Raw genomic sequence first — 26,735 nt, forward strand, 5'->3', positions numbered from 1 at the left:
TAAATGCAATATACTTACAGTCCATAGATTTCCCTTCTGGCAGGATTAAATTGGCACCAGGAACTCTTTGATATGTTCTCACCATTCGAGTCCAAAAATTGCAGACTTAAATTGTACTCGTCCTCGAAGTCCTTGAAGGCGTTGATTGGTACCACAAATCTGAATATCTTTCCAGCCATAACTGACATCTGTTGTAACCTGTTTTCTATGAAAGGTTTGAAGTTTCTAGCTTCGACAATTTCAGTTGTTTCGATAAATTCACGAATCGTTGTACTGGTTCTAGGAGATTCTGTTACGTGTCTTGCTGTAGTCACTTTAACTGTTGTTGTATCGTCTGGTTGAGTTGTTTTTTGTTCTTCAGTAGTTGTGGCTATTGGTTCAGTTATTGCTTCAGGTTCAGGTGATGTTACCGTAGTCATAGGAGTTGAGCTGACTGTAGTTGTGGCGGCAGTGGTTGTTGTCGTTGTAGTAGTAGTTGCTGAAGTTGTAGCTGAAGTTGTAGTTGTCAGATTGACAGAAACCGTCGTTGGAGCTTCTGTTGTGGACGTTTCCATTGGGATTGTTTCCCCGACAGTATAAACAGGAGGGCCAAAATCCTCCACAATTGCTTCAGTTGTCTCTTCCTCCACAATCTGTTAATGTAATTTGTTGCTAAATAAATATTGATCGTAAGTATTAAAGTACTTACCGTTGGTTCTGTAACAATTTGTGGTTTAGTCGTTGGAACAGTTTCCGGAACAACTTCTTTTGTTGTTTCTTTTGTGGTTGTCGATTCAGACGTGACTTCATTTTTGACCTCAATTTCAGGTAGTTTATCTAAAATTGTTGGTACTTCTGTCTCACTTTCTTCTGGACCGTCGCCAGAATCGTCACCTTCTTCGTAATAATCGTAATCATAGTTTAATGAGCTGGTTGGTTTCGGAATTTCTCTGTCATTAGATGTTGTGAGTTCTGGAACTCCCACTGTCGTCGTTCTTACAGTCGTTGAAGTGGTTGTGGTGCTAGCTGTGGTGGTAGACGGATGAGTTGGTGGTAAAGTAGCAGGAACCGTGTGCGGTATCTGGTCATGATTGTGGTGTTCCGTGAATATCTGGATTATAATAAATTTAATTGTAATAAAATTATGGGAGTATCCACGGTGAAACTTACGGTATCACTGGGATCGATGGGTTTAATGCTTTCTCCGTGATGATGTCTGTGTGGATGCGTTGGGGTGGCCTCTGTGGTCGTTGTAGTTGTTGAAGTAGTAGTAGCTGGTGGATTTGTGGGTGGATTCAAGTCATCATCCAAATCTTCGTTATCGTAATCGTCCTCATATTCGTCATAATACTCATCGTAATTTCCACTTCCTATAATGATACAAATTCACGGTTTATTTCTTTATTTTTATCTCAGGCGACAATCACGTAGCCTATAACATTGCGTTACATCACAGTGATTATGTTAACAAGGCGCAATTCACTCACCATCTTCCAATTCCCGTTTATGTCTCACAATTGGCCTGGTTTCAGTTTTAATTCTCCAACCGATCAAGGGAAGTCCTAATACTTCGGATACAGTACCATCCCTGGCCTGTTGTTTCAACTGGCGTACCATGGACGATGTCGAATCCCACAGTCTACCGTCACAACCCACGGCAACTTGCAACAACGAAGAGACTTTCGAACTTTTCGATTTCACGTTGCCAGGTCCGGCCAACACCACAGAACTGTCCGTTATGTCATCGGGAGTGGTTTGGGGTTTCATGGAGAAGGCACTCTGAAATTGGTTCGGTTGATTTGTGTACATATTCGATTGCAATGCGGGAATTTGCGTTTTTAAGTTTCCTTACAAAATAAAAATGCAATAAATTTTGCCGGAGTTGTTTTCTATGGTATGACATTATTCAGTTCTTGGAAGTGGTTTTCCTTATTTGCATTTGAAATCGTGCACTGCATAGCGCCGTAAAAACAAATACGCGGTTGTCTAGACGGAAGCAACGGCAACAGTAATTAATTTTGTTTTCTGTTTTTTAAATTTAACACGACTTCAGCATGCAAAACTCATTATACCGTCATAAGTAAAATATTTGTAATTCATGCGAAATAAGTACAAAAGTATACTTACATATGGTAATCCGAAAAATTTCGCTATGTTATTAATAGCAACTACCCTCTGCTTTGGTTTAACAGCCTTCAGACTTTTATCTATTAATAATGACAGCAATGTGATGTCCTCGTCCTGGGGACACTTTTGAACACCTTCAATATCCGAGTTTTCCATGACATTTATAGTTAGCTGATATGTTGATTTGTCTTTGGGTATTGATTTGATTATAATCTGGATGGGACCCAAATCATCGTTCAGTGGAACGCCCCAAAATGTTCCACTCGTCTTGTCGAACAGGAGCCACGATGGTAGAGGTTTGTTACCTAGACGTTTTGCCTACATGAAAACAGAGTGAAATTAAAATTCTCCCAATTGTAACTGGTAAATGTACAAGTAAATCAATATTTATTAGCATACTCTCAAAGTTTTTGTCAATGATACTGAATTATTTATTATTTATAATTATTGAATTTAATGGTGGACTCCCCAGTTTAAAAAGCATTTCTAGCGAAATAAACAGCCCTAACTGCCCTTCCTCGGAAAGGTACGCCGTTAGTTTTAACAGTACAGTAACCGTTTTTTTATCTACGTTTTTGTTTCCATTCGGAAAAATACTACAAAGTCACTTTTTATGAAGGTCATTATGGCTCTCCTTACTTATCCCCTGGCACTGTCTTGGGATGGAAACACGTTTCAGACGGCCTTACGTAACAAGTGAAAACACTGTGTTTGATGTTGTTTCGTTGTAAAGTGAGTCATGCATATAAATGATATGGTGAAGGGAATCTCTTCCTTTTTTTAAACGATTTAACGTCTCACAGGGATAGTAGTCCATTTATGGGTGTACGCAAATTATTATTTAATTTTAGAAACCAGTCCGTCCGCGTTTAAAATTAATTTGCAAACAAAAACTTAACGTGTTGAAGGATAGGTCACAGGACCCACGTCAAAGTAAACATTTATCTGGAACAGCGGCGGGGATAATTAAAGGCGGCAGCGTGACTCGTCCAAAGATATAAACCAAAACACATCGCAGCTTTGTCGGGGGCTGCGAAATACTTTACATTCGGGGATCGCAATCATTTCGCAAATGATTAAAAAAAAATTGTTCAGAACGGAACGAACGACGAGGGACGGATTGCCAGGTTTGCGCCGCGGCCTGATGAATACTCCAGCGCGGCACAACACTTACGTCCAAAGTGCGGGCGTGCGGCCCGAACTGCTCCATGGGCACCACCAAATGGAAGGTACGTCCGACCGTGGCGGTCGTCTCCTGACCGGCGCGCATTCCCGCGCCGTCATTGTGGCCGTCGAAGTTCACCGCGAAGTCGGTGATGTCGAAACTGAAGTCCTCTTCCGGCGGCACGACGGAAAACTGGGCGGGACACGCGATTGCCGCCAGCAGTACGATCAGCACACCCAGGGAAGACATGTCGATCTATTTTAGTATGAGGATGTCACGCTCGCATGGCCTGCAACAAAAGATTTGTTTGTGTTAGGATTGATGGGCGCAATCAATACCGTTCGGAGAAAGTTCGAGCTTTCATGGAGTTAATGTCACGTTTTTATTCCTATCCGCTTTGTGATAAGGACGGATTGGTTGGTTAATGAATGCATTAAGTCCACGGCCAAAACTGAGGGTGGCATTAAAAGTTTTTACTATTCTTTAATGCCCGAGGGAACGTGGAAGCGGTTTTCATCACACTGTTGCGAGCTTTATGATCTTAAACATTTAATTAATAGGAGAGGGAAACTACAAACTATTAAACACAATTATATTTTAAGTTTCGGAGAACTCGGGCCAAAGTTTCGCCAGCCACCCGTTATTATCGATGAATTCTGGGGCCGCTGAAAATGTATTTAAGTAATTAATTCCACTTCATTCCGGTGTATTTCTTGGGAGGCGCGATAAACTTGGCGGATACGGTAGTAATGTTTCAGGATGCTGAACTTTTATTTACTTAATTACGTAATTAACTTAAAAACCTTCTACCTTTGGAGTACATTGTAAACATTTTGATAAACCTTCCGTATTTTACATTAGGCGTAATTCCTCGAGTTCCATTAGCGGAATGAGTTGTTTTTTAGCGGGGAGATAGCTAAGACTTAAAATGGAACTGATTATTTCTATTTACAAGACGGATTTTCGCAATTTTATTTGCCGTATCACGCATCAAGAGACACTTTTCACCGGATCGTTCTAAAATTCCACTAAAAAGAGTCGATTTGAATCCACAAAAGACATAATAATCCCTTCGATTATGGCCACACAATGGCACAATATAATACGGTTTATATTATACGCATAGATTCGATCTGAGGAAATGGAAACGCATGCATCAATCTGTTCTCCATGTCTGGTTTGTAGTGCCATTAGCTCTGTAGAATCCCTCCTTCGTTCGCCACTTCCATAATGGCTTTGTAGCATGCCTATACCCATATCGATTTCAAGCACAAATTTTTAAATTTCACCAACAACCGTGTCAAAGTTCAACGTCGATTTTATTACATATATTTTGATTTGTCGGCTGTAATTGAGTTGTACAGAACAAATGTTTTACTTGTTTCAAATGATAATAATTTACAATTTATATTACTATGCAAACTTTAGTTAATGTCATTTTAACAACGGAAAATCTAATTTGAAGTTTAAATATTTTATAAGCATTTTAATTAAACTCGTGGCTGAGTCAATATTGATTTAGTCACATTCAAATAAAAAGCCAGAATGTCTCAAAGGTTTTTATTGAAATATTATAAAAGCTTAACTATTAAGTAAATCCACTAAAATATAGGTTTCTTTGAAAAGCAAAATCCCATTCATTTTAAAATGAGCGCAGTGTATAAAATTGCATTTACGAGTTTGTTTTATGTATGGCTCTTAATGTATTCAATGTTAATTATCCTTGTTACACAGCTTCGCTAGAACTCTCGGAGTCGAATCATAATCGGCATGAAAATTTGTGACAGTTTAACAAATCCTAAAATAATATTGAAGTAGAGGCTTCAGGATTGTTGCAGACGCGTCCCTTTCATGTGAAAATATACATGCTCGTCTCGCTCCTTTGTTAATTTTAAGAGGACGTATTCAAATGGATAAACGATCTTTTTGTTATCTTAAGAAAATTTATATTCTATCAAGATTACAACGAATTAAACACACCGAGTGTCTATTGAATTATTTAAAAAATCAGAATACCAATGGCATTATATTTATTTTCAAAATAAATTTCAATAAACATTGTAATTTCTGAAGGAGATAAATTAAACAAAATTCTATTAACAAAAAGAACTTTTAAATAGGTAATAAAATTAGTGTTACTAAATTATAATAAAAAACAGAATATTAGCCGTTATGTTTTCAATTGGATTGAAGTCTGGTACACGTGGGGGTCATATGAGTAATGTCGTGATCTGTCGTGATTTAGAAGTTTTGCTCATGATATCTTTCAACACGTTCAAGCCATGTTCAAATATCCTTTCCAAGTAATAAAATACACATTTTATTACTAGACACAAACAATTACGCCATGTTTTGCGGTGCTTCCTGTGTAACAAAGGGTGTCGAAAATGTCTTCTGGCTCCAAGATCAACTTCATCAGGTGCACGAAGCTTAGATATAAAGAATGTGTAATTTCGTCTTGTACAAATAGTCAGAAAACAGTCTTGTCTTCTGATCGTAGTTAGTTGTCCACCACCATTTATTAAACTTTGTAAGATACTATATTCAGATGCCCTGAAAAATTTTTTGTGTGGCACTGTACGGCGCTGAATAACAGAGAAATGAAGAATGAACCGAATAAAATACACAAAATGAATGTTTGGAATATTTTTATTTCAATTCCAACAATATTACTGGTCAAAATAAAACCTACTGAAAATATTTTTAAATCTATTTTTATCCAGGAAATTCAAATTAACCACTTCAAAAGACGCGCAGTGTATTTTAATTTCTGACCGTCTTTTTTTTGTTGGCGCTAGACGTTTAGTAGTAATTCGAAAAAAGACTGAAATCCATGAATGATTATGTATGAGGTATTGTCAGATCAGATCCGATTATTATTCGAGGCGTCGACCACAGCACACGTAGAAATGTAAATTGAACAAACCAAACAACTATCTTTGCATTTCTATAAATAAAATACAGGAAGCACTCGTGCACTATCTGTCTTCCTTTTACTGAACCGCAATTGCATACAGCACTGTCACACGCGTCTTGAAAAGCGCCATTCAGCTTTGTTCCATTGCGAAAACAATGGACGGTTACAATGCTATGTCTGGTGGTAAGTCTTTGCTCGCGCTCTGATGTTTTGCCAAGTGAAACTCAACCCTTTTCAGTTAATGGCCGGTTCCGTTTACTGTGCGACGTTAAGACATTAAATTTATGACTAATGCGGTGATAGCGGCGTCTCAGTTTTGCGAAATACAGTGCGAGAAGCGTAAATTCACGGAAACGTGCCGTCTCCACACTTCCACGATTCGGGATTAAAACAAAATTTCAAACGGCGTACTTCGATTCGAATTAATTAATTCGACTTCAAGATGTGCGACTCCACAAAGACGTGTCTCCTTATTTAACCATCGTTTTTCCCCATTCGCTTCTAAATGATCAGGTTTCAAATTAAAACTCGAAAAGGTTATTCAACCGGCGATCAAACGGAGTGCCTCATCTAAATGTTTACGTTCGCGAATAGCCAGCAAGATTCATATTCCGCTCTCCCCGACTCTTAATCCTGTTATTTTCCGTAATTTATAGATGCGAAACTTATTTTCAAGCCAAGGAGAAACCAATAAAGTGAAATGTTTTTCTAATCAACATTTCCACTTTGGCGTATAATTCTCGTTAAGCGCCGCCACATCCGGGGGGAGATATTTATAGGGCGAAACAGAATTACGGTGTTCTGGCCTAGGACCAATTCTCTGGCCGTTTCATAATTACGATTTAAAGGTGTACAAATTCGTAAACTGAATAAAACCCGAATTAAAATCGTGAGTGTATCCTCGACCGATCTACAATTCCATTAACACAACATTTCAGTAAATAAAACCCCTAAATCCATTTCCATTTGCTCGCTCCACTAAAATAATCGAAACCGGTTGAGCTCGGTTACTACGTTCGTCAGATCTGCCGTACTTAAACGGCAGTTGTTTTGCAAGTAAATTAATTTTATGAGTTGTTATTCACCCCAATTGTAGCAGACTGAACACTTAATTAAGTTTGCTAGACACGTATCGGCTAAATTGAAGTGAGTGTGATCAGTGATTTTCGGCGGATCGGGCCGCTTCAAAACTCGTTGTAACGAAATTAACGATTCGAATCGTTGTGCCGTGCAAGAAAATTAATACGGATCTTCGCGTCGCAATAAACAAACGGGGTGACGGCGTCGTAGGTGGGGTTAATTCCACGAAAAACAACGCCGAACTTTCACATCGTCGCCGCGACCGGAAATAAACTTTTTGCGACAACCGCCCTCCAAAAATAATAATAAAAAAAAATGATGAATTTAATATCGCATAAAAATCGGATTAAGGTGTCCCGTAATTGAGTAGCAAACGGTACCCTTTTCAATTTGCCGCGACGATCTTGTTCTTTTATCGGCGGCAGATAAGATAAATCCGCCGATTATTTTAATTAAGGAAACGAATTAGGAGGAAGAATTTATACGAGATTAGTTTTTGGGGAATTGTCCGACGATGCTCGGGTGGAATCATCGTGCGGACGACCTTTTTCGGGGGGTAGGTAATGTAAGTTTCACGAAGAAGATCAATACTCACCTGCGTGAGGATGTCAGCTTCCCCACGGCCTATCTTAGAACCAGACTTCTTGTAATCAAAACACGACAGGTCCGTATTTTATGCTGAACGCGAAACTTCAGAAACAATTAGAACGATTTTTGTTCGCAAAGTAACTGCTGGTTTGGATGTTAGGTACGGGAAAAGTAATTTAGTTGTTGTTTCACGGTTTGTTTATGTAAAAATTTTGAAGCGTTTTTTAAGATTATACTACATGTACTATTTAGTTTTACCTACACTTTATTTAAAATATTTTATTGGGTTAAAATGATGTATTTAAGTGCTACAATGTTTGCAAATTTGTTTATTTGTCCAAAAATTGGCTTAAAGCAACAGAAGAGGCATGTCGCATTCGCAATGCTTTTAGAGGGTAGTGCTGTAAGTGATGGAATCGTATTATTTTGGTTTCGTCAGTTTAGAAGTGTCAATAAATGCACTGAAATAGCCCAGTCACTAAACTGTCATCAATCAATCCTTAAAAAGGGACTTCATGCAACGAATTTGATCAAAAAGTTGCACAAATGGAATCCACATACAGAAGTATGGGCACTACAGACCCTTATTAAAATATATTAAAATTAACAAAAATGCCAGTACCTATAATAATTATTGTTTTTTCTGTTATTGTTGTGTTTACTATGCAACTGGTCTATCTAATGTTACTCTTTAAAAAAGTGCGTAATTTTTCAATGGACAAAATCGTAGTAACTTTTTATGGTCTTTCATTACTCTATGAGAATTTAATTCGATTATTTACTAGGGATATTTTGCTTATTATAATTAAATATATAGTAATATAATATTATAATTTAATAATTGGTTGAAATGAAACTGTAGGAAAATTATAATTCTGCGTTAAAAAGACCGAGAGAAACCAAGTTGTACCTTCGAAAAAATTTCTCTTAGTTCGAAAAATTTGAAAGAAAATCGAATGTCAAAAAAAAAATCCAATCTTATCGTCTACGGAAATTAAAGTCAATCTGGAGGAAATGCGGTATGCTGAAATTAGTTCAAGGTCTGTGAGAAGATGGTTAGTGTATGGAAAAACCTTCATTTCTATTAAACGTCAAAGTGTAATTTTAATTTGCTTAGGGCAGTGGGGACGAGTAGTTTTTAGGGACGAGTAAAATTTAATTGTAGTTTATAACGAGATCAGGGAGTTATTGAATGATGAATATTTTTCACAATGTTTATTGGAGAAAAAAAGCTGCAGCTTGACTATCTTTTAAAAGCATCTTAGAAACAAGAAAAGTGATAACTACAGACAAATTGTTACTGAACTATTGTAAAATTATTGTGAATTAGTTGCACTCAAAACGTGTTTTGTGCTCCTTCACCTTTGAACCTTTTCTCACAAAACCTGGGTGCGATGAGCGATGAGGAGAAAGTGTTCATCAAGATTTAATGGAAGTTGAAAGAAATTATCAAGGATTTTGGGACAAAAGTATACTGGGAGATAATCCCTGGACTCGTGAAACTTACCCAGAGAAATACAAACGATGTTCAAACATCGCCATTCACTTTTGAAATTTTCTTTATTTGTGAATAAATTTACGATTAAAAAAAAAACATTCGAAAACAATAATATTTTATGTTTTGAAAATCTGACCTGTTACTGATTCGAATTCATCAGACCAAATTACCTTGATTGCTCCAGTCCAAAACCTACTAGGGCTAAACTAATCTATTTTGATAATAGACAAGATGTTCTGCTGACAAGACAAGACAAGACCCTAAGTGGCATTATATTTATAGATTTAAAGAAAGTTTCTAAAAGTTTTGTAAATTACAATACTTTTTCCAATAACCAAAATTTTCCATAATAAATGTTTTAGTTTACAGTTCAGAAAGTAATTATTTATGTGTAAATGTAATTGGAGAGTTATTATGCCGCTTTTATTGTATTAATGATTTATGTTTCGTGTATATGTGTCATCCAGTTTGAATTGACAAAACATTACGAAATGTTTATGTGTCCCAGCATTGTCTTTTACGTAATTAGTGTTAACTAAATGTTTAATTAATAAAACGAATAATTTCTATGTGTGTATTTAGCAACCGGAAGTGTATCGTAAAATTGATGGCCTGTTAGGTTTACTATTATAATGATAAAATTTTTGTACAACTGGCACACAATGCAGCTTCCATTGTTTTAACGTTAAAAATTCAACATCCGCCAAATATATTCTATTTGTTTGTCACGTGTATAATAAAAACTGAAGCGAACTGTCGAAACGAATCTAGTTTACATTAAGCTCAATTACCAAAATTTCAGGATATTCCAACATGATTTTCAAACGTCTATTTTAGTTGCAACGCGCCTCCCGTTTGTTTAATTGACTGTGTTTACGTATATTTTTTTTTTTTTCACGTGCTACTTCCTTTTTTGACGGTTCCCCTAAAATAAACTTCGACGAGGTAAAGTAAACATTTATTTAATTTTTTGGTAGCGTCGGCCGTCTAATTAAAACACGCGCGTCAATTTTTAGTTGGAATTTTAAATATCGAATTTAATTCCAACTAGATGATTACGAAGACGCCCGCGAACTTGTCGCGGGGTGTTAAAAATTTTCAACCGGTCGCGTCGTTTAGCCATGCATATTTTAACGGACCGATTCCGTGAATACAATTTTCACTGAATTATTGACGGACGTCCCCGGAGGAGAAATTACAAGACACCGCTCGATCGTTTTGTGTCGCACGCCATACGATTGTGTGTTTTAATATTGCACGGCATATTAATCATCATCATCATCGATGAAAAACATGGAAAAAAATATAAACGATTTTATTCAATCGGTAAAAATCGAACGGCCGGCCCAGACCGTCGTCCGAGTAACAGACGTGTAAACGGTAAATATGAAACGAGAATGAAGTCAATTTTTAATGATACATCAGACATTCGCGTCACGTAGGTACATTTCCCTGGCAACTTTCGGGTAACAAGACTGTCGCAGGACTAACGAAATTTATTGCACGAAAATGAAATTCCTGCAATCCAGAAATTTCCCAGCAGTTTCTGTAATTAATTTCGACGCTCCGCACGGATACTTCTCCTGTGCCGACTATTTTTTTTTTTTTCATCCTTTCTTATTTTCGTCCGAGTCAGCGACACCGGCAGACACGGCGTATAAATTATGGATCGCATCGATGGGGGATTATTCAATAATGGGTTTTAAATATTTATATTTTAATCTGTTGACTTGTTGACTCAGATTCATTAATTTCTTAGGACGGATTCAAGGATTCAATTACACGAGTTTACAGTAAAAATACGGACACACACTCTTTTACATATTCGTCTGTTGTGCTGAACACGAAAATCATTTTCATTTTTTTTGTTTCGTTAAGCTCGTTCACCTAGATAATGGTAAATTTGTGTTTTAGATTCATCATTTTACTTAATGCGGTGTCCAGTTTGAACGCCTAATAGGGATGAATAATATTTCGTTATAAAGATGAGTAAATTATGCTTCTAAGGGTGTTTAATACGTTTCTATCGCTGTAGAAAGTTTAAATTTCCTGAAATGTTTGACGATTTTCAGACATTTTTTTACAATAAATAATTTTAATATTCCAAATTTTTACACTATTAATCCACAATTCAATCAATTACAAATATTTCAAACCCTAGTAGAATCAGATCGGATATACAATAGTGGCCATATTTATGGCAACTTATTAAAATATATTAAAAATATGAGCTCTACTTGAATACATTGATGCCAGTATATATTATTGTTTTTTATGTTGGGTTTCTTGTAAATCATTAAAAATCCTATTTATGATAAGCTCAATTCAGAAAAATAAATTTAACATTTTATAGAATATGAATATAATAAATTTTATAATACTGTATAAAACAACAGTGGTAAATTAATATTATTTTAACAGTTCACATTAAACAAAAGAGTTATGGCTAAAATATTGAACGTTTTAAAAAGTTGGTATAATAATAACCACTACTGTATAATGAAAATGTTATGAAGGAAAGAAAAATAAACGAATATTTAAATTTGCTGGTAAATGTCTATGTTTCATCCATTTGAACACTGTAAAGAGCTTCGACTTGAGTTTATCTTTTTTTATAAGTCCGAAACTACCGAGAGTCCGTCATTATTTGCTCGTCCCTGAAGCTTTTATACCTTCTTTCTATTTCAGTCGTGAGTTGCTGAAATCTTTTATCTTTTTCATCGCCCTGTCCACTTAGATTTTTTGATAAGAAAACCAAATGATTAAAGAGAAAATGAATCTAAATTGTCTTGTGTGCTCTTGAAAATTGAATATATTCATATGAGTATCCATTTATCTTTTAATGAATGAGTATTAATTGAAACACTGCCACTCGTGCATACCAATTGCGTTCTCCTTTTGTAGTAATGCGTTGATATTTTTAAATCTAATTTGGACATATGTATTGTCTCAATAACTTGTTAACGACTCTCTGCAATACTTCTAAGTGTTCTGCTCGTTATTTAATAAAATGATTTGACGACCATTCTGTAATAGGGCTTTGTAGTAGAACATTGGTTCTATGTCTTGGTATGGAGATATATTATATTATATTATAATATAGCTTCAGATCATCAGCATAAGCTAGACTGCAGCATAAAAACAAACTCAACAAGTCATTGATGAATAAATAATGAATAAATGAATAATAGTGGTCCCAAGTTAGGTCCCTGAGGTACGCCAGACGATGCAGTGTATGTGTGATATTTAAATCCGTTGTAGTTGACGTAACAAGTTCTGTTTCTCACATAACTCTCAATTAAATTAATAAGACTAGCACTAAGACCAAAAGTATCAAGTTTACCATATATCGACTATATCATGAGTCACACATGGTGGACCTGCCTAACATAAAACCAAGCTGATTAGGAGAAATTTTACAACGAACATTGATAAATGACAGAATATAACACCTGCTCAAATATTTTAGAGAAATTCTTTAATATAGGGATAGGTCTGTAATTTCTCATCTTTTTTGAATACTGGGGTAATTTTCGCAATTTTTAATGGTTTCAAAATTGTATTTTTGCAATACTTGATAAAAAATGCAGTTTTTTTGTTGGCCAACTTGTCGATACTACTTAGTATTAAGCTGAACACATAGATGATTAGAAAACACAGATTCAGCGCATCAGATCAGACGAGGTAATAAATATCCTACCAAATTCATGAGCAAATTGATACACGGCATCTTGAAGACTAACTAGTATAAGTAACGCTATCATCCCTCATTACTGGAGGTATTATAGTAATGCCTTGTTTTTGGTGAACGAAATTGCAGTAAGGCTTGAGAAATTGGCAATGTAAGTCCAATCGATTGCAAGAAAATCATTTTTCATAAAACAGACGCTATTTAAATATACCAGCTATACAATTACTTTCAGTTATCCATTTTTTATCATTTCATGTAACTTATACACTACCATCTTATTATTGTCACAACGCATTATTTTTTTATTTGATTGTAGCCTGTTATTGGTTAAAACGTTTTTCACTGAATCAACTAACGATTAATAATATAAAACTTGGTGTACATGTTGAAAAATTTACAGAAATGGCGAAAGCAGATAAAAATCGACGAAGAAGGCATTTGAACTTTCTACAGCTACTTTTCTTCCAATCGAAACGAATTATCCATGATAGGATGCACAATTTACTTATCATTCTGATGAAATATTACTTATCTCAATTGATTTCAATGTTAATTCTGGCTACCGCTTCGAATAAACAATAAACAGTAAATAAGTATGGATTGAGAGAGTCTTTTATATCTCAAAAGTTGAAATTTGAGTGAGGGAAAGTTGCTAAAACATTATTTATTAAACCCCACATAAATTCAGTCCATTAGGCACCGATCGTCAACCACATAGAAACTACAAAAAGCCAATTTTCGTTTGTTAACCGCATGCGAACAATAAAATGCGGTGCGAAACTGAATGTTGCGTTATAAAGGACAAAAAAAAAAAAACGTGCACCGTGAACGTGGGGAAAAGAACTTTTAAACATTCAAACGCACGTTATTAAACGTGTCCTTTGAAAATATCATTTTGCGAACGACGACGCAGCACGACCATCCGTCCCGTTTAATTTCGAATCGATTGAAGTCGCATGTTTTCATTGCACAGTTCAAAGACAAGATAAAATATGTTTTGTGTAAACGGCCGCGAGGTGAAGTGTAAAATTTATCGTGTATCATGAGCGAAACAACGATTTAAATATCTAGAGAGACGACGAATTTAAGGCGAAACTTCGTAATTGTAACGAATGAATTTTTCTCGACGGCCCGTCTGTCATGCCGAAATCCGCCCCTGAACATGACCCCAAGGTGCACGGTAACGAACGCTGAATATAACATTACAGAAACTGTACATTTATTTACCTTAACAATGTAAACATGTACAATAATTGCTTTGATTTAATCACAATTATGAAGAGGCAAACTTTATTATGTATTTATCGTTCGTTTGTTACGGTTTTATTAAATTATATTAATTGCGCTGGAAACTGTTCTGTTGCGTCTGTGTAAGGGTCTTTTAATACTCACCAGAATTTGACTAGTTGAATTTTCTGAAACAAAGACAGAACAAGGTATAATAAACTTGTACACATAAGTTTTTATTTGTTAGAAAAATGATTTCGTTCAAGATTATATATATATATATATATATATAACATATATCTTTTATGTGAAGGAAACACAGAACACGGATAATGCGATTAGAAAAGTATGGATTACGTTTCGATCCATCTTTTATCCTGTCGTTTGTGGAAAAAGGCAAAAAGTTAACATTTTTCTTAGACGAATTAAATAAAAAACCATTAATGTTACAACGTAAAAGCATTTTCGTGGCATGCACCTGATTGGAGCTTTGGGGAATATAATTCTATTTATGGAATGACTCCGAATTTCACAAAAAGTTTTACGTATCTTTGTTATAATTGTTGCGGAACATCTAGAATATGTTTTTACGTTGTTCTTCTAGGTGATGAAAATACAACACGGATAATAGGATTAGAAAGGCATTATGGATTACTGCGGCTCGATCCAGCCTTTATCCTGTCCTTTATAAAATATAAGCAAAAAGCAACATTTTTCTTGTTAAGATTAAATAAAAACGGTTAATGTGACACATTCAATTAATTTTGATTTGATTTTTTTTCATGGAGTGTGCCGAAAATAAACTAGACCTTGGTACTAGATACTTCAAACAAATGTTTATTTACTATTTCGGTTAATATTTATTGCAGTTAATAGAAGGTGTACGAGAAAATTTATTTTTAGATCTTATTAGAGTTGCAATATATCTCTTTGACGTATGTATATTTGTTAATCAATGAACCACACGCTCATAAAAATGTTTTAAACTATCGATTTTATTTCAAATAAACAGTATTTTCATGTTATATATTAGTTACTGGAAAAAGTAATTTAAATTTTAACTTTAATTTTTTTAAAATAACATTTATTTAACAAAATAATCACCACTAATATTCCAGGAGAGAACACTTTATTACGTAAAAAATAGGAAAAATGATAAAAATAAATAATAGTTAATTGATGAAATAACTGGACTATATGGTCAATGAGGTAGAATTTCCCATTTAACAAATTGAAGCTTCCTTTCAATGTTGAGTTAAGAACTTCTACCAGGTTTATCAGCTTCAACCTATTGTCTAGACCAAAGAAAAACGATAAGATTAATAAGATTTTTTTAAGTACTATTCCACCAGAATTACCAGTTTCAACCCATTGTCCAGACCGGTAAGAATTATCATAATCAAACTATTTTTCATCGTATGCAACAATATGGTCATCAAAAGACTCATCTGAAGAAGAAAATTGGAAGCTGTCAAATCCCTAATTTTGTTACACTCCTAAATTTATGTGACATTCTGATGAAAAATTATATGGAGCCTCTTTCTAACTATTGTTTAATGATTTTTTAGGAAGTATTGTTTAATTTCTTTGTTGGTACTGGTTTCAGAACGACTTTGATGTTGTTCATCTTCAATGCACTTATTGCTACTTCTAAATCGACTTTTCAATATTTTTTCAATACAGCGTAGAAAGAAAAATCTGGCAATTAAAAGTTGTTAAATAATACAACAATATTAAGATAAAAATGCATTAAAACTATAAATTACTTTTTCCGGCACCTAAAACGACATATTTTTGTAATAAATGTGGGACCCACTAGAATTAACACCCAGAGTTTTGAGTGGCATTTTGAATTTGCTTACCATATTGAATCTTAACAACCAACAATGCGGGTTAGTTAGTTCCATTTATTACAGTGTTCCCGATTTATGAGATAAGCAAATCCTTTGTGGTGGTAATTACCAAACCAGGACGAAATTGAGTATCTGTAAATCTAGTGCCCGGGCCGGTATCTATTAAATTTCGACCTCGTGACGAAGTTTAATCAAACGGCAACGGCAACACGACCGGACCGATTCAATCGTAACGAAAAACTTGAAATTATAATGGCGTCCTTGCGGCAGCAAACACGTACGACCGCTGCGTATCTTTTTCCCCCCCTCGCAAAAACGTTAAACGGACCAGGAAGAAAAAAATGTTTTGCATCGAGCAGATTTCATCAGCCGGCCGTACGCGCACAAAGCTCATTCAATTACGGAACAATGGGGCCGGGCCCCGCGTCGCACGCGGTCCCACATGGATTGCGTTTCGGACAAGGGGGATCACTCAGGAACTGACTCACATGTCCCGATCCGGCGGTTCCCCGCTTAATCTGGCCTTAAACTGTTCCCGATACCCGGTGCCCCCCGTCCAAGACTGCGGCGCCCTTCTCGGATGGATGTAGGCCACGAATAATGTCTTGTAATTTATTGGGTCGCTTTGGGCGTAATTAAATTCAGGCATGGCTGGCCGTGTCCGACAATACATAATTATCGGGTTTAATTGGATGTGAAATTTTCAAATGCCACAATGAGGGTGTAATTTTATTGCTTAATCAGCAGAAACCGCTGCATAAGTGCATCTATTATTACGAACAATCGACACAAGTGCAATTACCAAAACGTTTTTGCGGTTGAAACTTTGAAAATGTGTGTTTATTAGGGCAAACTCGTCGTCGCCGGGGTCGCGCCTTATTTGACGAAGAAGATGTCGACGATATTAAGTTGAGGTAGGGCAAAATAATGTAAATATTTGAATATGGGTTATTATCCGGCTAAAATGAAAAACTTTTATGATTGCTCGCCGGCTTCCCTTCGCCATTAACCAAATATCATTTTCCACGTCTTAAAACGTCGCATTCACCGTTTGCTACGTTCAATAAACATTTATATTACGGAATTGTTTCTCATTTATGCTCTCAACGCGACGCATTTAAAACGACATTAAAAAAACCTTTTTAAAATGCACGTACTCAACCAGTGAGACGAAAATATCACCCCCAAAAAGGCACTCATGAGGATAATAATCACACGTCCACAGTGGGGTTGCTAAATCGCTTTTATTATGATACCAGCGTAAACATGCCCCAGAGATTTTCAATTTTTTTTATTTTTAAATAAAGTGATCTTTTCCCTATATTACGATAGTCACGTGCTGATTTTATAACGAAAATAATCACAATGAGTTCCCACAAGATACAGAGGTCCAATTTTAACAAAATTTGTCCTTGTGAGGATAAAAAATGACTAGATTTTGAAGGATGAAACATTTTTTCCCTTATTTACTTCAAATGTCATTGGTACGTATTTTGATGAAGGTACCAGAAACGAAGAACTATCTGGAGTTGTTGGAGAGCATGGTCTAAAGAAAATCATGTAGGACGCACGAGAGGTTCAGAAAGATGTCGTGTGACAAAGGAATGTCAAGACTGCCTGTCTCCTTGGTGATTTAGCTCTATGAAATCGCATTGTAACCATTCGTGAATCATCAACTAGGGGTTTACACAAGAAGGAGGACTTCAGGATAAAGCTCGACTTCATAATACGAAGGTTACTTTGGTTTCCAATATTCTATATGCAAATTAGTTGCCATGGCTAGTGTATGGAATAGACAGGAGACTTCGACATTCCCTTCCTCCATAGGTTTTGACGGAAAATAGAGGTGACATGGAATGAGGTACCAGGATGACATTGACCACCTCATCAGATCAATGCCAAAGAGAATCGATGAGTGTCCAACTCGTTATTAGTTTGAGAAAATATTTCAAAAATGTTCCTTATGCGTCCTATTTTCTATGTTCGACTCCAAATTTATGGGAGAGCCTACAATGAGTTTCCTCAAGATCCAGAGATCCAATTTTAACAAAATTTGTCCATGTGAGGATAAAAAGTGACTAGATTTTGAAAGATGATGCATTTTTTCTCCTATTCATTTCAAATATCGTTTGTAGGAATTTTGAGGGAGGTATCAGAGTCCAAGTACTATCTGGAGTTGTTGGAGAGCATGGTCTAAAAAAAATCATGTAGGATGTACGAAAGTTTCAGGAAGACGTCGTGTGACAAACGAATGTTTGCCTGTTTCTTTGATGATTTAGCTCTATGAAATTGCCTTGTAACCATTCGTGAATAGTCCAACTAGGGGTTTATAGAAGGAGGAGGACTTCAGGATAATCCTCATAATACGAAAGTTACTTTGGAGTGTTTCTAATATTCTAACATCTATGTAAATTAGTTGAGCGTGTGAGATATCATAGGCAGGAGACTTCGGAATTCCCTTCCTCAACAGGTTTTGACGGACTTTGAACGTCAAATAAGGTGACATGAAATGAGGTACCAGGATGAAACTGACCACAACATCAGATCAATGCCAAAGCGAGTCAATAAGTGTCCAACTCATTATTAGTTTGAGAAAATATTTTCTGTTACCTATACTGTTCACCAAAAATATTCCATATGCGTCCTATTTCCTATATTCGACTCCAAATTTATGAGTAACGCCCACTTTCGCACACTGAAATTCAATTATTAAATCACAAAGGGTAAAAATGATTCCGTTCCTAGTTTCAATTGTTAAGTTTCTCCCACAGTACGAGTTTCACCGTGAATTATGCCCTCGCAATAACAAACCTTAAAAGGAGAAAGAGGAAGATTGCTCATCATTAATAACATCATCTAATTAACAGTTCCAAAACAGAATCTGGCTGAGTCATTGTTGTGCTTGCTCCTGCGAAATTCGCAAATTGAATGCACACACGAATCGAATACGAACTGTAATTTAATTAAACCAGATAATTTTCTTGGTGTGTTTGCCTAAATTGCTACGATAAATTGAAAACAATACAACTTAATCGCTAATCGCTAAGCGTCGAAACTGCAGATTTCCACGGGAGCCTGAAAATATGTTGGGATAGTTTTCGAGGGCCACTCGTGCTTCCGGTTCATGTTCTTCAAAGCCCTGTAGCTTTGTGTAACTGTTTTATTAAAGTAGGAATTTGACTGTATGAACTTTAGTTCATATCTGGCGGAACGCAGTTGTAAAACCCTTATTTATGCTAATACATGTCGCATGGCAGTTGGGTCGTCCTCGTGGATATAATGGAACTTGGAGTACGCGGAATTTATATGTATGGTACATTATCCGCAATGCAGCGTTCACAGACTGTCTTTACACACTCAGATGAATCGAATATCCACATTGTTCTGATGCATCCCACATTGAAAATTACCTGGCCCACCGCGAACGCCTTGTGTGTGCCAAGTTTATCAATAATTTCGATTCGTCATAAACGAAAATTCGCCGTCAGATCATTGTGGTGAATACTTAATCGGACCCAAGCGGATACTGCGGACATTAATTATATTAATTTTAATTTATGTGCCGTGCATTATCGATTGTTGTTGTAAAATGTCAGCTCGACGAACTGGAAAATCGGAATATTTTTGTGACCACATTAATTAGAGATAATTCTAAATTGATTTCCATTAAACTAATCCACCGTGATTGGACTTCTCAAAATGATGATTTTTTAACAAAATTATTTTTTCTTACTATCAATATACTGGTCTATACATTTTAGAAAAAATAGCTAGAAGAAGAATTTACTGCCAAAATTGTGATATCAGGTCTAGTTCTTTTTATGCTGCACACAAAGAACAGAACAGTGTGTTCTCCTAGAAAACAAAACGTTTCAAATAAACCATTAGTTCTACTTCCACCATAGAATATAAAACTAGGTCTTTTCATAAACTTTGTCAATAATGAATAAAGATGGTGCTGCTTTTAAACATTTGTTAAGTGTTTTTCCTATGTTGGTTCTCAGATAAAAAAGTTATTGAATGATGATTTTTCATAATATTTTTGGAGAAAGAGTCTGCAGTCTGATAATCTTTCAAAAGCATCGTAGAAGGTGTTCTTGGAAACAAGAAAAGTGATAACTACAGACAAATTGTTACTGAATTATTGAAAAATGATTGTGAATTCACATTTGGACCTTTCACCACAAAATCTGGGTGCGACGAGAGATGAACAAGGAAAACGTGCTCATCAAAAATTTATAAAAGTTGAAAGAACGATTTTGGGACAAAAGTATGCTGGGAGATTATTCGTGAAATTGATCCACAGAAATACAAACACAGCCATTCACTTGTAGATTTTAGATTATTTTTAATAATTTTGTTAATATTGTTAATGTTTGTCCATCGAGGTAATGTAAACACCCACACCCCTCATCAGGTCTTGGCATTGATTTAATGAGGTGGTCCATTTCCTCTTGAGGAGGATACTGAGTATATTTGAAGATTATAGATATAGAAAATTTAATCAAATTTCTATTAAAAAAAAATGCACCTGATGAAATTTGTCAAGGAGCATTAAAATATAGAATCAAGACCAGATTCGACTACCAAATGGATTAGGCCCACACTATGATCAAAGTTCGTGGCTCAGTTTAGCAACATTTGCAACCAAATGAGATAGTTGGGAGTGAAACTTTTGGCGTTGTCAAAGGACCAGCAATCGCATTATTTTCACAAGCGACGAAATGATGCCTGTGGCGGAGCAACACCAGTTCTTGTGTACGACGACCATCAGTAAATGCGGTCCCAAACACTTCAGTTGAAAGTTCAAGCTTTGTAACAATTACCACACCGGGGAATACATAACTCAATTTTCCCTGTGCAGAATACACGGTTCATTCAGTATTATCTTCGGTTAGTTAACACACACATTGTAGATATGCCAGTACGGCCCTGACTTAGGGAAATAACGTATGAAACTGGGTTTATTGCTGAAACGTTAGAGAACCGGAGTCGGGGTTTTATCTTCATTTTCAGTCACTTTAATAGTACGTACGACGCGGCTCCCGTCCGTATTCTCCATCGCCATAATGGTTTTAGTGTTTCGCTAATTGAACAAAAGAACTGGCTGTGCGACTTCGTATTACGCCGATAAGATGTTCGAAATGGATTCATCTTAATTAGGGAGCCAGTATTGCCGGCGGGGGCTGCCGGATATGATGTTTGTAATTGCTAAGGAAATTTCGTTTATAAATTGCACCCGAAACTAGACTAGATTTTCAAGATCCAACTGCGTACGGATCGTGTTCGATGAACCGGCCGAAGGCACGGGGATGAGCGCCGCGGTCTGGGAAATACTTCTTGGGCTTTTACCCCCGCGCCCGCAATAATTTAACTAAACCCGCATTATCAGATTTAATGGGAAACGTAACTGCGGTCGGTCACGTGAACAACAAATAACTTATTAAAGTGCACACATAAGTTTTATCTCGGGTCAAATAGGCAGCCAGTTGATAACGAGGCAAGTTCATATCGGGAATCGCAAACAGTGAACGAACCCGTCGAGTTTCCATCGAATCTAAGTGTTTATCAAGGTGTGTCATTCTGTTTTGGTTCTAGACTTTTGTCGTGATATTTTATGTATACGTTTCACTCGGTTTACATATTAATTTTTACACGCGACTTATGCACCATTAATTGACAACATGAAATGCTAGGTTCTTTATTTAGAATTTGAAAAATATTTTGATACTTTGATGGTGGTTTTGATGTGTAAGAAAAATTATAATAACTGAATAAGTTAATGGTTTTCTAGATTATTTAAAAAATTGCAGAGATTGGCCAAGTGGTAATTACGAAAAAATTTGGGTTTGAAAAATTTCAAAGAAAATCGATGGCAGGATAATTCAATGGGACTCGCTGATATTATTTCAAAGACTATAAAAAGACGGTTGGTTTAATATCTACTCAAAATATGAAAGTCCAATTTTGTCTTGAACAGGACCACATCCACTGGATCACAGTGGGGACGAATAGTTTTTAGTGACGAGTCTAAACTTATGTTATAATTTATGTTTATATTAAACATCCTAAAGGGATAAAACTACTCGAAAAGTTTGTTATAACCATTAGTGAAACATGATGGTGGTTCAATTATGGTACGGGGATGCTTCAATCCTTCTGGTGTAGACCCTCTTAGACTGATTTATGGACAGGGATATATTAAACATCAATTTGCCTCTACATATTGATGAAATATTGCTCTTTATGAATGTGTTTTTTAACATGAAAACCACAAACCCAAGAATTTGGAGGAATGGTTAAAAGATCAAGACCCTCGATGTTTTGCCTTGCCCGTCCCAATCTCCAGACTCTATAGAAAATATGAGGGATCACATGTACAACACTGATCTACAAATTAAAAAAAAATTGACTGGAAAAAAGGATGTTTATTAAGTAATTTGGGTGCGTAGAATTCAAAATTGTGCTATCAGGTCTAGTTCTTTTTATGCCGCACACAAAGAACAGATAATTTTCCTGAAAAACAAAACATTTCAAATAAACTATTAGTTGATTCATATGACGTTCTACTTCCACCACTGCATACCATATATAAAACTATATATTTTCAAAAACTTTGTCAAGACTATAATAAACATGGTGCTACTTTTAAACATCTGTTTTTCCTAAAATTTCTTATGCTAAAATTAAAGAAGACATATTTGTTGGTTTTCAGATCAGGAAGTTATTGAATGATGATTATTTTTCAAAATGTCCTCAGCCTGGCAATCTTTCAAAAGCATCGTAGAACGAATGAAAGTTGAAAGAAATGATCAAGGATTTTGAGACAAAAGTGTGCTGGGAGATTATTGCTGGACTCTAATTCGTGAAACAGACCCAAAGAAATACAAACGATGTTCAGAAATCAGGGATATTTTATATTTCGTAAACCTGAACTGATAGAGAAAAAACAATTACAAATTCGAATTCAACACTCCAAATTACTTTACAAACATTATTTGGTTTCTCCAGTCCAAAACCTTGTATGTGTCATTAATAATGGAGTCAATAAAAAAGATATGGCCAAAATACGTAACATTTGTCTGTGAATATCAAAATTGTCTGTAAAAGAGTTGTACAAATTTTTTGTAAAATATTTTTTGTTTTTTTATTTTTTGCGGTTCTTGGGGCTCGAAATTCCGGGAAAAGGGCGAAAAAATAATTGCATTTCACACGAGCAGACCAATGTGCGACTTCAACTACTGCGATTTGCATGAATATAACTTTTTCCGACTGTTCCAAAAACGGGGGCTCTAACTTTTAAAAAAAAACTTGGCAAAAAATTTAAAACCGGTGTTATTTGCCTTTTTTGTGTATTATCAAGTTTTATGGACTTTATTTTGACACAACTTCCGAACGATATTCCCATTCCGAAACTTTTGCAGGAACAACTCCAAACTATCGGCGCGACTTAAAAGTCGAAAGAAAAGAGATGACTCCAACGGCAGCTTTCAACAAGTGCAATATCGCCACGAACTGGAAACTTATCCCAGGTTCGCGGTACCCGAAAGTGAGTGAGCTAAATTACGACTCCCACCAAAACGAATGACGAAAAAAAAAAAAAAACGCGTAAGAAAATCAGTCGAGCACATCACAGGTAAATCAAAATGGATAAAAACCCCGTGAACCGAAGCAATTTCAGGGTCAAATGACCGTTTTTCTTTGTTCGATTTTTCACGGGAAACTTCATGCGATTAGGTCCACACGTACTGGCGCAAACATTCGCCCGATTTGTTGGGCGGTTATCTGCGTAGAACTTTTGAAGTTCGTTACACAAATAATGGATAATTTAGGAATGCAAATATTTGTCTTAAATAAACGTACCAGTTCAGGACGACGAGGAAGCTTGCACGACTGCACCAACAACACAACTGTAACCAGACAAAATAAATATCTATATATATTTTTTTTAGCAATGATTAAGTGAGTTTCGTGCATATCATATTGCCTTGTTTTAAGAATATGTGGTCTTTCCTGCAAAGTTTCCAGTTACGATGAATAATGATTTTATCATATTTTGCATGAGACAAGTTGCGGTCTTCTCAGCGAACTGACCCAAAAATAGACGTCAACAAATGACTGTTATAAATAGATCCTTCGTAATTAGGGACAAAACACAATTAATTTCCAGTTAATAATGTGATTTTCTAAGAGCCCTTAGTATTTTGTTGGTGAATTTATGAGCCTCACAATCTAAGCATTATCGTAGGTGAATTTCAGTGACGATATAATTATAATTTTAACATTAAAAAGGCGTTTCACGTCTATAATCGCAGGATATCCCGGAACGTGAGTTATGAATTTACCCTTGGCGTTCGGGGCAGTTCCGTAATAAATTTCCCAAGGCCGTTATTAGAATTTTACAGCGAAACTTTGGGAAATAGTCGCTTCGTAGGGGCGCTTAAACAACGCAATCAATAATTAAGCCAACGTTGTTAACATAATACCACTTATTCCATTTAATAACTCAATGATTTTTACTTTGTGGGTTAAAAAATAATTGGACTAGAAAAAGCGACGTTGAAATATTTCAGCCAACATTTAACATTTAAACAGCCTGAACAACTTTATGATTGATTTCCATAGAATTTGAAATAAATGATACGAAAATAAACAGCATATGCTGAAATAATAAAAAGTCGTCTGTTTTAATTAATTTTTGGTTAGTTATCCAGTTTGATTTATGGCCCAGAAACTTCTATTAAACACGACACTGTGCAATGGTGATTTCAGATTAACTAGCGAGATCCTCCACATCAAACGGTGGAAAAGTGAACGTTTGGCCGGGAATCAACGATTCCGGGGTTATTTAAGTTTAGATTTATTATGTCTGCAACGTTTAGACACAGTTTCCATTTACGTGTACTTGAGATTAGTTGCCAGTGTTTTCAGTTCCCGTTAAAGTAAAGCTCTTTATTATGTTCTCTGAAACGAGGCACATAAAAAAAACTCGGACTGGTGCTAAATTATTCAGGATCAATTTGATTACTTTTCGTAAAGAGCGAGATTATGAGGGGAAGTTTCTCGTCAATAATAAATGAGACGACTGTTTGTCTTTTCGAATTTGCTTTTATTTTGTATTGTAAATAAAAAACATATTTTACGCGGCCTATCAGGTTTATTTTTGTTGGTTTGCGTTTGGAACATATTAAAGATTGTTAGGAAAACAGTTTACTCACAAATAGGTTAATGTACTGTTACAAGGTGTTTATTGACATACCCGGTCGAAATTTACTTAATCGAAGTAGAATAATAAATCATGTTAAACAAAATCGATCTGATTTTGTTACTTCGGTCTTGAACTCATTAAAATGCTCTTGGCTGAATAGAAAATGTAATCTGAAAACTTGTCCTTACGGAGAGTCTTTGTAAAAGAAATTGAAAAAGTTTTATGACTATCCGTATTCTCCAAGCAATTTAGAAACTGTCCTGTTCTTTAGATCCATGCATTGCCTTTAATTTTTCATTATCTCCATGAATGTAAAGGGAGCAAAATAAATGCACTTCTGGAGGAATTTCAATTTCAGCAACATTTCACTAATCAGCGGCAGCTTAAGCGATATCCGCAAACGAAGAATTATTTAATTTTAACGTAAATAAATTGACCGAAACAGATAAAATGTAGCTTGAAGCAATTTACACGGAATTGAGTCGATTAAATCATTACGTCGGATTCTGGTCATATTCCAATTCTCTGCGGCTCCAACAAATCACAGTTCGGTCTGATAACGCCAACATTCGAAATGCGTCGCGTAAAATATGCCACGATTGTTGAATTCGTGAATATGTTGTGTATCAATAAAAACCGACGCTGAAATACGAAAACATTAAATAAGCAAAAAGCGATGACATTTTAACCGATTCATTTTCGAACCCGGGGATCAATTGCAACAAACATAAAGCAACAAAATAATGAGGATGGATGTTTCGTTATCAGGAGACTCCGGTTAAGAGCCGGAGCAACAAAGTGCTTTTCACGCCGCCGTATCTTTTGTGAAAAATTGTTTCTAATCTGCTTTGAGATTTGATCCGGCAACGGGGAATGACGCGCCTCTAATAACTTATGATCCATTTTCCCGCTACTAAAAGGAAGTTATCTGCGTTGCTTCGGAATGCTACGTCAAAATTCCCGGGTCGGTCCTCTTAATCTAACAGTCTACGACAAGGTGAAGGCATTCATTTGGGCCGCCGCATCACGCCTGATAAGATACGACAGATCGATAATTAAACTAAATATGTGACATGCCGCGATTTACATTTTATCCGGCGACACCTGGAACAACCCGCCGCCACCGTTACATCCCTCCCAAGACACATGTGCGTGATCAATTAGCTGCGTCGGATATTTTTCTCTCGGCACATGTTCATTCTGCAGTAATAAAATTATAACGTGCAAGAAGACCTAATGAAACATGTGTTAACTACTGCTGCGAGGGGTTATTTCATGCTGTCAGTTTGTAGTTTAGAAAATATGGAAGAAAGATCGCTTTCGACAGTCGTAATTAATGACAAATTTCGATTTGTTCTTTGACAAACTGTTTTATCGAACGATTTTCTACGATTAACCAGCT

At 35.9% G+C, this 26,735-nt stretch overlaps 1 protein-coding gene across 4 annotated transcripts in view; it reads right to left on the reverse strand.

Moving 5' to 3' along the window:
- Nucleotides 1-26,735, reverse strand: part of LOC109594359 (dystroglycan 1) — a 117,226-nt gene that overhangs the window by 3,245 nt on the left and 87,246 nt on the right. For 3 of the 4 annotated variants that reach the window (XM_049966496.1, XM_049966503.1, XM_020009579.2), the window contains 7 exons: nucleotides 14,438-14,460; nucleotides 3,281-3,560; nucleotides 2,107-2,424; nucleotides 1,467-1,758; nucleotides 1,150-1,349; nucleotides 689-1,090; nucleotides 19-632 (listed from right to left, as the gene is read on the reverse strand). In XM_049966496.1, the coding sequence (XP_049822453.1) occupies nucleotides 19-632; nucleotides 689-1,090; nucleotides 1,150-1,349; nucleotides 1,467-1,758; nucleotides 2,107-2,424; nucleotides 3,281-3,520 (2,066 nt within the window). In that variant the 5' untranslated portion in view covers nucleotides 3,521-3,560; nucleotides 14,438-14,460. Of the gene's footprint in view, nucleotides 1-18; nucleotides 633-688; nucleotides 1,091-1,149; nucleotides 1,350-1,466; nucleotides 1,759-2,106; nucleotides 2,425-3,280; nucleotides 3,561-14,437; nucleotides 14,461-23,988; nucleotides 24,010-26,735 lie in introns of those variants that run through there. The other variant, XM_049966508.1, reaches the window with a different exon arrangement.

Source organism: Aethina tumida, chromosome 1, assembly GCF_024364675.1.
Source record: "Aethina tumida isolate Nest 87 chromosome 1, icAetTumi1.1, whole genome shotgun sequence".
In the NCBI taxonomy this organism is placed as follows: domain Eukaryota; kingdom Metazoa; phylum Arthropoda; class Insecta; order Coleoptera; family Nitidulidae; genus Aethina; species Aethina tumida.